We start from the raw sequence: 12,230 nt of genomic DNA on the forward strand, positions 1-12,230 counted from the left end.
GAAAGATCAAAAACTTTGAAACGAGAATGCACCTTTCTTCAAAACCCACTTAGTATACGGTATCAAATATTCCTTTCCTCCTACGACAATTTTTTTACCCTTGTCAATGTCTTTATCAGCAAAATGTTTCACACATACATAAGAGTATCTAGTGACTTTAGAGTTCTTTCTTGGAATAAGTTTTGTCCACTTTTGTTGCATTTTTACATCGTTGGTGGAAAACATTTTCACTTTTTCTTCACATCCTGGCTTGTATGTGTATCCCGAATTACAATTGGGTACACAACACCTATGCGGCATTTTCAAAACCTAAACCAATTTATTACAAATATTAATGGAAGAAATGAAACAATGTTATTATTTAAATATATCTTACGTTAATAGCTATGAAAGGAACAACGAAAAATTATAAAACACATCACTTGTCACTTGGAGCTGCGGTAAAACCTCGAAATATGATAAAAGTTAAGTTCTTAAAAAAAGATGAGAAATTCACGAAATGATACACACTAACACAGCGAGAATTGTATTCAAACAATTAAACGTCGACACAATACAAAGGTTCCCCATTCTCTATCATGAGCTCAATTAAATTGGTTACAGCGTGAAAAAAACGAGGGTGTAAATTTAATGAATGGCGAAACCTTTGACTCATGCAACAAAACTGTTTTATCCGGCGATTGACAGTTTCGTGCCACGCTAAAATTTTTCTTTTTTGTTCATCATCTTCGCTTCCATTGGGAATGTCGAAAAAAATTTGGTCTCGGTAACCTCTATCAGCAATAATTCTTTCGCCTGGGTCAAGTACATGTATAATTGCATCTCGGGCGAGACGAAGATCAGGCCATGCTCCGCAAGGTAATCCCCCGTGAGCCCAGACAATTTCCCCAGTGCGGATAAACAACCCTAATTCGTATCGCAAACCAGGTCCATGGAATTTGTGCGAATGCCATTTTGGAGAAAATTCGCTTGGTTCCATAATTCGAAAGTCTGTCCCATCAAGTGAAATTTAAGTTATTGTTCCTCTTCGTGCACGACAATAACGATTGTACCAGTTAAGCTTGATTTAAAAAATCAAATGATTAATATACGAATCCGACTTTTAGAAAATTAATTATTTTTTTACCACTGGCATGTCTGCTAGTAAGTCAACAAAAAGGAGAGACCATTTACGAAAGGTTTTCTCTGTAACTTTTACGAGGGCTGCACTGAACGATTCAAAGCAATATCGTTTTAAGAGCATCAAGGCCCACAGCAGATGATTTGGTTTCGAGTTATTTGGACGAACATCAGCCAACAGGTCCCACGCCACAACACACACAGCCGGCGATGTTCCGAAAAACGCTCTGAATTTGCGATGACCAACACTTAAGCTCCCTTCAACGTCATGTCCAGTAAAATTATGTCCAATTCTCCAAAAACTTTCCACTGACGCCATAGTATAAAAACACACAACATCTTGAAAATAAATTTAGCTTTCATCGTCTGCTCTATTTTAACGCTACAGAAATGTCAGCTTTTAAATTTAGTTTAAATTTTTAATTGTTATGGAACAATATTAGAAAAAAAAATTTTATAAAAAGAGGAAATTTTAATGGTGTTGAAGAGGCAGTGAATGCTAAAAATTCATATTTTCGAAGACGAAACTTTTGAAAACGAAACTTTCGAAGACGAAACTTTTGAAACTATCAAAAGTTTCGTCTACATTGAAATATAGCGAAAATTTCGAAAAAACCAAAACAAAACAAGCGAAAAATTTTTTATTAATGTTTTTATTGTTTTTGTTCGTGCGAAACTTTAATTTGTAGATATATTTTAACTCTAAAAAAAAGGTAAAATCGCATCAAAACCGATCAGCGAAAATCCGAAACTTGCGCAATTTTGGAAAAAATTCGGATTTTCCCTGATCGGTTTCGATGCGAGAATCTGGAAAACTGATCCCGAATGGGTGAGGTTTAGTCTCACCACCTTCAGGGGATACTTTAATAAGCAAAAACAAGATCATGGTCTGACATGTAAGTTTTTCTTAGTAAGATTTAAAAATTGTGCACATCTTCATCAATTGAACATTTATTTTAGTGTCAAATGGATAATTCAAGAAAAATAAACAAAAGAAAAACAAAGCAGAAGACAATGGTGGTGTGAAATATAAACAACAACAATAAAACATAAACAAAGGCCATTAAAACTGGGAATGGGAAATTCAAAACAAACAAAAATAAACAAAATGTACTAAAATTTATGATTAAAATTAAACAGGGAATTGGGATCTAGATTTACGAAGGACTTTCCAGAGGCTCTCTACTTCTTCTTGACATGGTGGGCGTAGGTTATTCCTTGCCTTCCAGTTGATGTAGAGATAAGCAGCCAGAAGAGTGAATGAAAGCTGGAGATTTCCTACTGGACCAAAAGGGCCACGTATCAAATCTTCGTTTGACGAACTGCAGCCCATCTGACGCATAGTTCCTTCCAACCAGCTCCAAACGGTGAGTCGTTCAGGACACTGGTACATCAGATGCTAATCGGTTTCCGGGTCTTGATTTCAGATTAGACATGTTGCGTCCTTGGTGGGGTCCAACCGATGGCATCTGGTCCTGGTAGGGAGAAGTCGCTGGTTGAACAGAAACATGGTCTCTCTGATGTTAGTTGGAAGGACTGCAGTCTCCTTCCAGATTCGTGGTCAATCCAGATTAGGCCTCAGGATCTCCAGCTTTCCCATTGTCGTTACCTCCAGGATCCAATGGTTATATGTTTTCCGATGTACAGTATCCTGCACAAAAATCCGAACACCGATTTAATTTTTTAAAGCCACCTATTGGCGGGGTAAAGGGTTTTTTGTTTGTTTTTCTTTAAGAGGGAGGGTAGACGGGGTGATGTACACATAGGGCAGGGTTGAGTAAGTCTAGACATTTTAAAAAAGTGCCTTAAAATATTACGCTTTAAGGCAAGTTACAGGTCGGGACGTTTTTACAACCCCCAGGGTGGTTTTCTTTTTAAACGACAGTTGGAAATGTTGGACTTAAGCTGTGTATTATTCCATTGATTCCATGTCACTGTCCATTATTCCATAATTGTCACTGTTTCCTGGTCTTCTGTCTCTGTGTCAGGTGCTGCTATTTTGGATTTCGTAATTGATTTCAAAGGGTTCTCTTTCGGAGGTACAGATGCGGAAGTGGTAGCGGTGTCACATTCCATGGTTTCAGTTTCCAAATTATTAGTACTTCCTGAGAGTGAATCTTGCGATTTACTCCCCAGAGGTACCTGGGAAAGCATGGAATTTGCCACCACGGGAATTACTATGGGTGTCTGTTTAATAGTCTCTGTCTTTTTAGTCTTTTTGGCAACAGGTTTTTGGACAATGGTGGGTTCCTGGTTTCGTTTTAAAGTTAGGCAGTCGTAGCTAAAGTGTGTCTCTTCGTCGCAAAGTCTGCCAGTGGGCTTTTGTCCCTCATACTTTACCATGGCACGATAACTGCCAATGGTAATGTATGAGGGAATGTTTTTCGTCACCGTCATTCGTACAATCATCCAAGTTCCTAGGGCAGGGTATAAAACTTCCTCCTCTGCCACCCGATAGCGCTCCCACCGAGCTTTAATTACATTTCCAAATTCCTTAAGACGTGTCTGAACTACTCCCAAGTCTAGGTTCTGTGGAATCCCTGCAATTCAAACAAATTTCTCTTGGATATTGCTATCCCTTATGACTACGCTAACTTCTTTCCCCTCCAATTCGGTCCCGACGATACCACTGTGTTGGGACAAAAAACTTGAAGTATATGCCTCTGACGTAAACGTAATTCTAGCGACCGGGTTTCTCGTATCTAGCACAGCAACTGGGCCTAAGAGATCCTACACATCAACCTTCAAACTAAGCACAAAACCATGAACCGTACGCATACTCAATCTCGGGAATTGAACCCCAAAATCAATATCTACACTATTGAGCCTCTTGGCTGCCATTGTCCTCTAGACAATGTAAACAAACTGCCGAAAAAAGGGGGGGGAAGGTCCCCACACGTAAACAAACACGATAAATAAAACAATTGGCAACAAAACCCTAAAAAAGCAGCTAAACTATACAAAATAAATACTCAAAAACACGAATATAACAACAAAAAGTAATAAAAAATAACAAAAACTCACAAAATAATGGAAAAACGGGAGAACACAAAAAGACGTCTGCATCTGATGCAGCTTAACTTCTGGGAGCTGACGACCAGGTTTTTTCTGCCGGATTCGAACACAGGTCTCCCGCATGAAAGTCGAATGTTCTACCATATACGCAGCATTCAATTACATTTAGACGTTTTTAGACACATATTACAGTGAAATAGTTTTGGCTTCGATCATTAAGAAATGAATTTTCGAATAAAATTTACCATTTAATAAATCTACACCTTGCGTTCTTTGACCAAAAATACCAGAAGAGAAACATAACTATTATGATTTTTGATCATTAGACTCCCGCATCATAGACTGAGCTTCTTCTCGTTAACCAACCACTACTTATTGAAAAAGAAATTCTGGATTATTATTTGATATGGTGTACGTAATTCTTACAAAATTGATCCCCAATGCTAAACATTGTTAATTGCAGAAACGTGGCTTTTAAAGAAATGGATCAAAATAAGACATCTTCAGAGGGAAATGATTAATTATTTAAAAGGACCGATGCTTTAGCGCGTCCTTATAACATCCTTTTGCGGTCCAGTACTGCACGTCCTAGTAAGACAGATTTAGGATGAGTTCCTGCATTAAATTGTTATGTGGGATGTGGCAACGGTTGACAATTCAACATGCACAGAGTGCAGCAGAAAACAAGCATCTCTTGATGCGGAAGTTTTTTTAGTACAAATGCCAACCAAGACATGATGTTATGACACACATATCAACCATTGAACAACTGGCTTCATAACTCGATGATCTCAAAGAACCTATATCCGAGTCCCAACTTATAACCAAAATCCTTATCACTCTTCCGTCTACCTTCAGATATTTTCTGTCAGTTTGGGACAATGTACCGGCAGACCAAGAGACCATTCAACTTTTGACTCAACGTCTTTTGAAAGAAGAGAATTTTAGCAAGCTTTATCTAGATACCAAATCTAGTTCAACTGATGATCAAGCCTTCTCAAGTCAACCTCATACGCCTTTCAGAGGACAACGCGAACGAAGCAGAGGAGGTTTTGGAGCCAGAAGAGGTGGACATCCGTACCAGACCAACAGAAAATGCCATTTTTGTGGAGAGACGAGCCACTTCATCGCAACGTGTCGTGGGCGAATCAAAGCCGAAAGGGAAGTAGCCAAGAACATAGAAATCTCAAACATCACTATCGACATACAACAACCCCGTCCAGAGAAAAACAACAACCAAGACCTTGCTGACTTCAGTTACCAGTTTTTTTTTCCATCAACAGCTCAAATTCACGACGAAGACAAGCTATGATTCGATGACTCCGAACGACACGACATATGACTCATCTGAAATCATTACTCAAGAATTTCATTCCCGTTGAACCTGAGTCATGGTTTGTCACTGGAATCGGTAACACACGTTTACCTGTGAGAGGAAAAGGAGACATAAAAGCAAAGTCAACCACCACATTGATTACATTGTAAAAGTACTCTATATCCCCAAACTAGGAACCAATCTATTTTCAATTGGCACTGCAACCTCACAAGTCGTAAAGGCTATTTTTACGAACGACGAAGTACACTTCTACAAGGATGGAAAACTTCAGCTGTTTGGAAAACGGACAAGAAACACCCTCTACTGCCTCAACATCTCAATAGATTTGGAGGACCCGTGCGAAAAATATAGCTAGCCGTCCCCTCCACTTACTAGCGACAAGCGTGTAATTCTTAAGCATAATGAAAAACAGCTAGCTACAAGGAGAATCCTAACAATTTGAGGTTATCCCATAAAGAAACAAGGTAAAAACTAGGTTGCGGGTAGCTCGAAGAAAAAACTCTTACCGATTTTTACTCATCGAATGGTTGTTTATCGACACTGATGCATTAGCTTTCAGAAAACCACTATGTTGTGCGCATTGAACTACCTTGCACATTTTAGCTACAGAAAATAGTTGTTCGTGACTTGTATATGAACAACATATGTATAACTACCATGTTAATTACATAAATTTTCTTGCTCTTTTCTTGTAAGTATTTTTTCCATAACCAATATTTAATTAATAACCATTCATAGAATTATTATTAACCGTGGTTTGAAGAATTAATATAACATAAAACCCATTCCCAAAATGAAGATATTGTAATTCAGATTTTTACTTTTTATTTTATTTAATGCTCGCATGTATACATAAGATTAAACATTCAGTATCAGCAAACAGGTTTAAGATCCAAATTAATCCCTTTCAAAGGGATTTACCAATGCGGTAATTAGATAAGTATCTGTTAACACATTATTCATCGCCAAAACACACTTTTTCTTAATTTGCAAAGGATCAAAAGCCAACTGATGTTTTGATTTTCCCACAAGTCGTGTTGTTTGTCCGTGAGTTGGACTAAAATCGATTCCGTTCAAAGAGGGAGGCAAAAACGTTTGCTTCGATTCTGAACCATATTTTCTACCTATAATGAATGTCATGAATATCGATGGAAAATAAACTATGCTGTCAATAGCAACAAAGTCTCCGCTTTCAAGTAATGCACAGTAATTGATTCTTTTTGGCGATTTCTCATAATCGGTAGTAGTGAAAACAGAGCCAATAGAATGAAGTTGGAACCGAGGAAAAAAATCAAAACTTTCTTGGAAATCTAATTGGTCTAGAAGATTATAAGACTCTGGGAGGTATCGCATCTTATTTCTTACTGCCACTTCCTCGCTGACTGACAATTTACGACTGCTTGATCCACCAATTAATTTGACTGCACCCGAATTAGTGATCTTTCCCTTACCCAGTTGACGCACAGAGTCGTTGGATAAATGAAGTAATTCTTTAAAAAGGTTTTCGACATTTGGTGGGACCTCTTCATTTGTCAGTAAACTAATTGCCTCCTCTCTAACTGCCAAATTCATTAGATAATTAGTACTCATTTGTTCGGTAATTGCCTGAGTCCCTTTGCACATTGACATTAATACCCCATTAAACCATTCAGGTATATAAGCCGATGTTGCCCACAAACACCCCCATTTCATTACACATTCTGGCAAATGAATCAAAAATGCATATTGATTCCAATGTGTTCGATCCCGTAAAGAATTTCTGAATCAATGACAAATTTGTGAAACAGAGCCTCTACTTTGGAAACATCAGCCACATTCACACGTTCTTGTAACAACAGGGACATGCCGTAAACGAGGCCTGAGAAATGTCCAAAAAAAGGTGATGGTAAGAGACCCTCTAACAGATGGAAATAGTATAGGACAAAAGTACGATACATAGAAGCCTTCCAGTCAGTCAAATCGTTGAGTGAATCAATGGTGCGGGATATATCATATGGAGGTTTGGCTTGAGAAAGGCGGGCATTGATAACTGCTAGATAGTAACCTATATACCATTTTTCCTTCTTATGTTTCTTATCAGTCCAAAGCTTGATGAACATCTTGAAAACACCAAGGCAACAAGAGTGCATATACTCCGGGACGTATGCTTCGACATGGTCAAAATCAGCCAATTTTTGGAAGGGATTAGGGCCGACAATTCCATGGACTGGTTTATTTTTCAACATACCAACCAGTTCTAGATCCTTTTTGTGCTGTTCCATGGATCTTGGCTTGAAGGTTGGGTAGGAATTTGGCTGCGGATATACCCGGACACTCCCTTTTCCTTTTGGCACTCGCTCACCAGGATGAAGGCAAAAGTCGCATCCAAACTCGCCGTTGAATTGGGTTGAATTGCGAACAAGTGGACGAGCGACAGTATCAGTAGAAATAATCAAGACGCGTACTTTGTAGATAATTCCGTTCACTTCTATGCCATGTTTTTGAAGCTTATTCAGTTCTTCAATGGCTTGTTCAAGCAGAGTATCTCTAGGGGTTTTTGTTACCGTACCATAGGGCTAATAGTATAATGCAGGATCGTCGTGTTTTGAAACTTGCTTCATTGATTATCCCCATCAGAGGCCAAATTCCGAACTTGCTAGATTTAAACTTTTGAGCTCCATCAGTATTGATCTGCGTGGTAATGGTGTTTTCATCGATAACACCGGCCTCTTGTAGTCTTCTGTAATTTCCGCCAGAGTTAACATCGCTGCGAGTGTCAGGATCATCTGAAGGGCTTGTTGATTTTTGCTGTTTATTATGATAAGTTTTGATGTAATAAGAAATCTGTTCTGCAATCGGAAGTTGAAGAATGTAGCAGTCACTTGAGCGATTATTTGTGTATTTGTGTCCACAAGGTTGTTTTTCGACATTACAATCCTTTAACCTACAGACGAAGGTCTTTTTAATAGTTGTCTTCAGGTGACGGTATTTTGATAGCAGGTTGTGCACACTTGTTAGTTTTCTTATGCTAGTCTTTGTAGCCACCATCAATATTTTGAGATGATGCTGTAAGGCAGCCTTAGTCAAATGATCTCTTAGGTAGAAGAGTATGCAAAGTAATGGCAGGTATACCGATGAATCAGTTTTTGTTTTTCCCTAAAATGTATGTTTTTATTAGTATAACCACCAATTAATAAAAAAATTACTATAATATACTTGATATCCTAAATCTTCTTCTTCCATTTCATCACAGCTGCCATCATCTATCATGCTATCGGTATCTCCCCAACTTTCATCATCTATTAATTCATTTGACTTTTCCAGTGGTGGGATGCTAGACATATCTTGAAATACACTATCTGAAGCTTGGTGTGAAGTTTCGCTACCTGCTGCAGCATGAATTATTGCTTGATGTTCACAATCTTCTGCTTGAAGAGGCAATATTGTCTGAGTATCACCGTGTAATGGAGATTCAACTGTAATGTCTCTAGCTTCTTCTCTAGTAAAAACTGTAGTCTATACAAAAAATAAATAAATAATTGTGAAATCCTTAATATTAATTGGAAAGTCTGCATACTTCTTTGTTAATTGTCTCGCAATCAGGATTCAACAATTTATTAACTAATTCAGAGGCTTTCTTTCTCCCCATTCTGTTGAGAGTCCATCTGGAATATCCAGCTCTTTTTTTGTTTTGACGGAAACTCATGGTTAGAAAGAGAATTTAGTCTTAATGTAATGATTAAAATCCAAATTCAGTACAAAATCATTTTTTAAAAAAGATCACAATTTTTATTCTGTCATCACTAATCACGATTTTCTATTTTGTCTGCTATACAAGCTTGTCATATTGTTTTCCCCAGCAATAAGTCTTATTATTACATACAATACGTAAATTTCCACATCAAAATTTCACCGAAATTTATTTAATGTTTTTAATATAGTTTATTCTGAATTCACTTTTATCTAAATTAAAATTATGAATTTTTCCCATTTGTTATATTAAATGCAACCTTGTGGCAGCAGAAAATAGCGCCAAAAACTCTCATCACATATTAAAGTCTGCTAAGTTTTGGCCTATGCGAGGTATATATATGGTTCATCTTCGGTATTTTTTTTAATAATTTGATGTTTATCAGCATTTTACTCATTATTGTCAAAAATTGTTGCTTTTGATCGAGAAAGGTAATTCAAGGCGTCATTATATTGGCAATTATTAGTCAAGAACACTGTGTAATGTTTTATTTCTTAGAAATGGAGAAATCGTCAAAGCATGCTTCACTTCCATTGGTTTTGTTCGAATTCTCAGATAATTTTAATGACTCTGTTTTTGGTGTTGGAACACTAAGTTCCATTTTTAAACCTCCCCTTCCAGACAGTTTGAGTGAAAGTGTTCTTGTGGTGCATTCTTGGATCTCAGACAACGAACAACTCACTATTCGGTATAAAACTTCTACCTTTTTATCCATTAAGAGATGTTCAAACTCTTTTACTTATCGTTTTAGGTGGCACAAGAGAACTAAGAACAATTGGAATGACAAAATCTATGGAAGTAATTCAACTGAAGGGCAGGATGATGAATTTAGATCTGGTCGACCACTCATGTTATCTGGTAAGTTCAAAGTCTTGTTCGTCCTTGTTTCCCTGGTATTTTTTTGGACTATTATTACTGTGTCATTAATTCTAATTTCTATGTATTTACAGAGGACAAAGATTTTCTTAAGAAAAATCTACTGTAATTAAAAAAGAAATCCCTGTCGAAAGATGTCACACAGCATAGTAATAATGCAAGCAAAGGTAAACGATCAACAACGAGCAAACCGAATACCACAACATCAAGCTCGGCTGCTATTGCAACCAAAAGCAAGCCTTTGTCTCTTAACCAAACTGCACGAGAGGATGACGATCATACCAAGAAGACTCGAAGTCGTCGTCACCTAGATTTTTATCAAGCAGAAAGTTCAGCTTGCATAGGTGGCAAAGAAAACGATGAAGATCAAACAACCAGCACATCATTGGAAAAGGATGACTCAGCTCGAATTAAACGTCGGTTGGAACAAGTTAGTTATATTCGACTGACTTTTGTATTCTGACTCGAACTGATTTTGTTTAAGTAATGTGATTATTTGAATATTTGTTTGTTTGTGTATTATAGGAAAACGATGAACTTAAGAAAAAGTTGCTCGTCTGGAAAACGAAAAGGAAGAAGAGCGAAAAATTCTTAATGGACAGATAACGGAACTCGAAATACAATTGAATACACTCGAAGATGTCTGCAAAGAAAAAACCAACGACGTATCTGGCCTAAATGATACGCTAGAGAAAATGCACTCCGATCAACTTCTTCCAACAGTTCTTATTCAACGTGAGTATGAAGAATTGCAATAAAATAATAACATCTGCTAACACCATTACCAATAATACTATTTAGATATCACGGGCCTTATTGATGTCATCAAGGCCGATTCTGAGAAAAGGCAGGCGGAGCTTTCGCGTCTACAGTCAATGAAACTGACCACTGTCCCTGCATCTGCCGTTTCAACTCCTTGTTCTTCTCCACACGCTACTCCCTCGAAGCGATTAGTAAGGAACATAGTTTATTTTCTTTTAAAAGTAGGAAAATTAACTAATAGTCCATATACATTCATTTAGGTAAAGCTTGATGGTGATGTATTTATTGATCGAGATGCACTTAAAAATGCCGTTGCCTATGGATCTACTGCTAATACGGATCATAACCTAAACTTAATGATCAACACGATCTTGGATGCATTCTTCACACAAAGCCAATTGGCAGGCTATAGTTTATCGGGAAAGGCGTGCCCAAATATGAAGGGGAGTAAACTGAAGCCCAAGATTCCCTCAAACATCATTCAAGCTCTCAAAAGTACTTTTTTAATTCAAAGCCCTTTTTATTCCACAATATGACCATTTTTTTCTTAGATTTTGTGCGAAGAAATTGGAAAGAATGGTACAAATTGGTACCAACTGACAAAGCAATAAACAGTGGCGTGGGTGCTAAACTTCGTTCATGTCATACGGCAGCTAAGAACAAAGGGAAAAAATCATCACTTACCAAACAGCCTTTGTTTATCGGAGATAATGACAGCGAAGATGACAACGGTAATTCTAAAGATGGTGTTGACGATAACGAAGACAATATTTCCGTACGTAGTTCTGATTTTGAAAATGAAGACTCGTCATCACAAGCTGCCGAAGAAAACGACGTTATCTAGCTTATATGTGTTCTCCACTGTCATTTATCATCTTCCACAGCTTTTGGTCTGATTGTCAATTTGATTTATTTATTATTCCAGTTTCGGCGTTTTAATAACCTGCCCCTTTTTTATAACCGTTAGCTTTTATTGTTCGTCGTTGATATTATGTATACTGCCTCCGGCCTCTCTACTTACGGTTAATTTTCTTTGTGACTTATTTAATTAAGTCATATATGGAAGAGTTTTTGTATGCGCAATAACAAACTCATGTGCAATAAACAGAAATAAAAATGAATCTTTATTTTCGATTAGTGATTTTTTATCATTATTAATTAACTGTTCTATGTAGGTTAAAATTAAGTATTTTAAATGCTGTTGTTTAGCTAGCTTAAAAGTAGGTTTTTTCATATAAACCAAGAAACTAGCTTTATTATTAAATACTCGATTTCACCAAGTAAAAATCTTGCTCGTGGGGGAAGAAAGAAGAAGAAGAAGAAGAAGAAGAAGAAGAAGAAGAAGAAGAAGAAGAAGAAGAAGAAGAAGAAGAAGAAGAAGAAGAAGAAGAA

The 12,230-nt window shown here is 37.2% G+C and overlaps 2 protein-coding genes, 1 long non-coding RNA gene and 1 pseudogene across 3 annotated transcripts; 2 read left to right on the forward strand and 2 right to left on the reverse strand.

The window, feature by feature from the left end:
- Positions 1-538: 538 nt before the first annotated feature.
- On the reverse strand, positions 539-1,438 carry LOC123471356 (annotated as a pseudogene).
- Positions 1,439-7,182: 5,744 nt separating this feature from the next.
- Positions 7,183-9,253, reverse strand: LOC123471357. Its single transcript, XM_045172595.1, is given in 4 exon segments — positions 7,183-8,002; positions 8,004-8,605; positions 8,666-8,965; positions 9,027-9,253. Coding segments are annotated over 4 exon segments (1,851 nt in total). The 5' UTR covers positions 9,156-9,253.
- Positions 9,254-9,515: 262 nt separating this feature from the next.
- Positions 9,516-10,058, forward strand: LOC123471057. Its single transcript, XR_006644980.1, has 3 exons — positions 9,516-9,631; positions 9,699-9,888; positions 9,952-10,058. It is a non-coding gene; the product is annotated as an uncharacterized LOC123471057 (long non-coding RNA).
- Positions 10,059-10,609: 551 nt separating this feature from the next.
- On the forward strand, positions 10,610-11,959 carry LOC123471058. The gene is made up of 4 exons (XM_045171924.1): positions 10,610-10,811; positions 10,878-11,029; positions 11,099-11,333; positions 11,390-11,959. Exons 1-4 carry the CDS (start codon positions 10,772-10,774, stop codon positions 11,680-11,682), a joined length of 720 nt encoding a protein of 239 aa, XP_045027859.1. The 5' UTR covers positions 10,610-10,771; the 3' UTR covers positions 11,683-11,959.
- Positions 11,960-12,230: the final 271 nt, after the last annotated feature.

Source organism: Daphnia magna, linkage group LG4 (genome assembly GCF_020631705.1).
Source record: "Daphnia magna isolate NIES linkage group LG4, ASM2063170v1.1, whole genome shotgun sequence".
Taxonomy (NCBI): domain Eukaryota; kingdom Metazoa; phylum Arthropoda; class Branchiopoda; order Diplostraca; family Daphniidae; genus Daphnia; species Daphnia magna.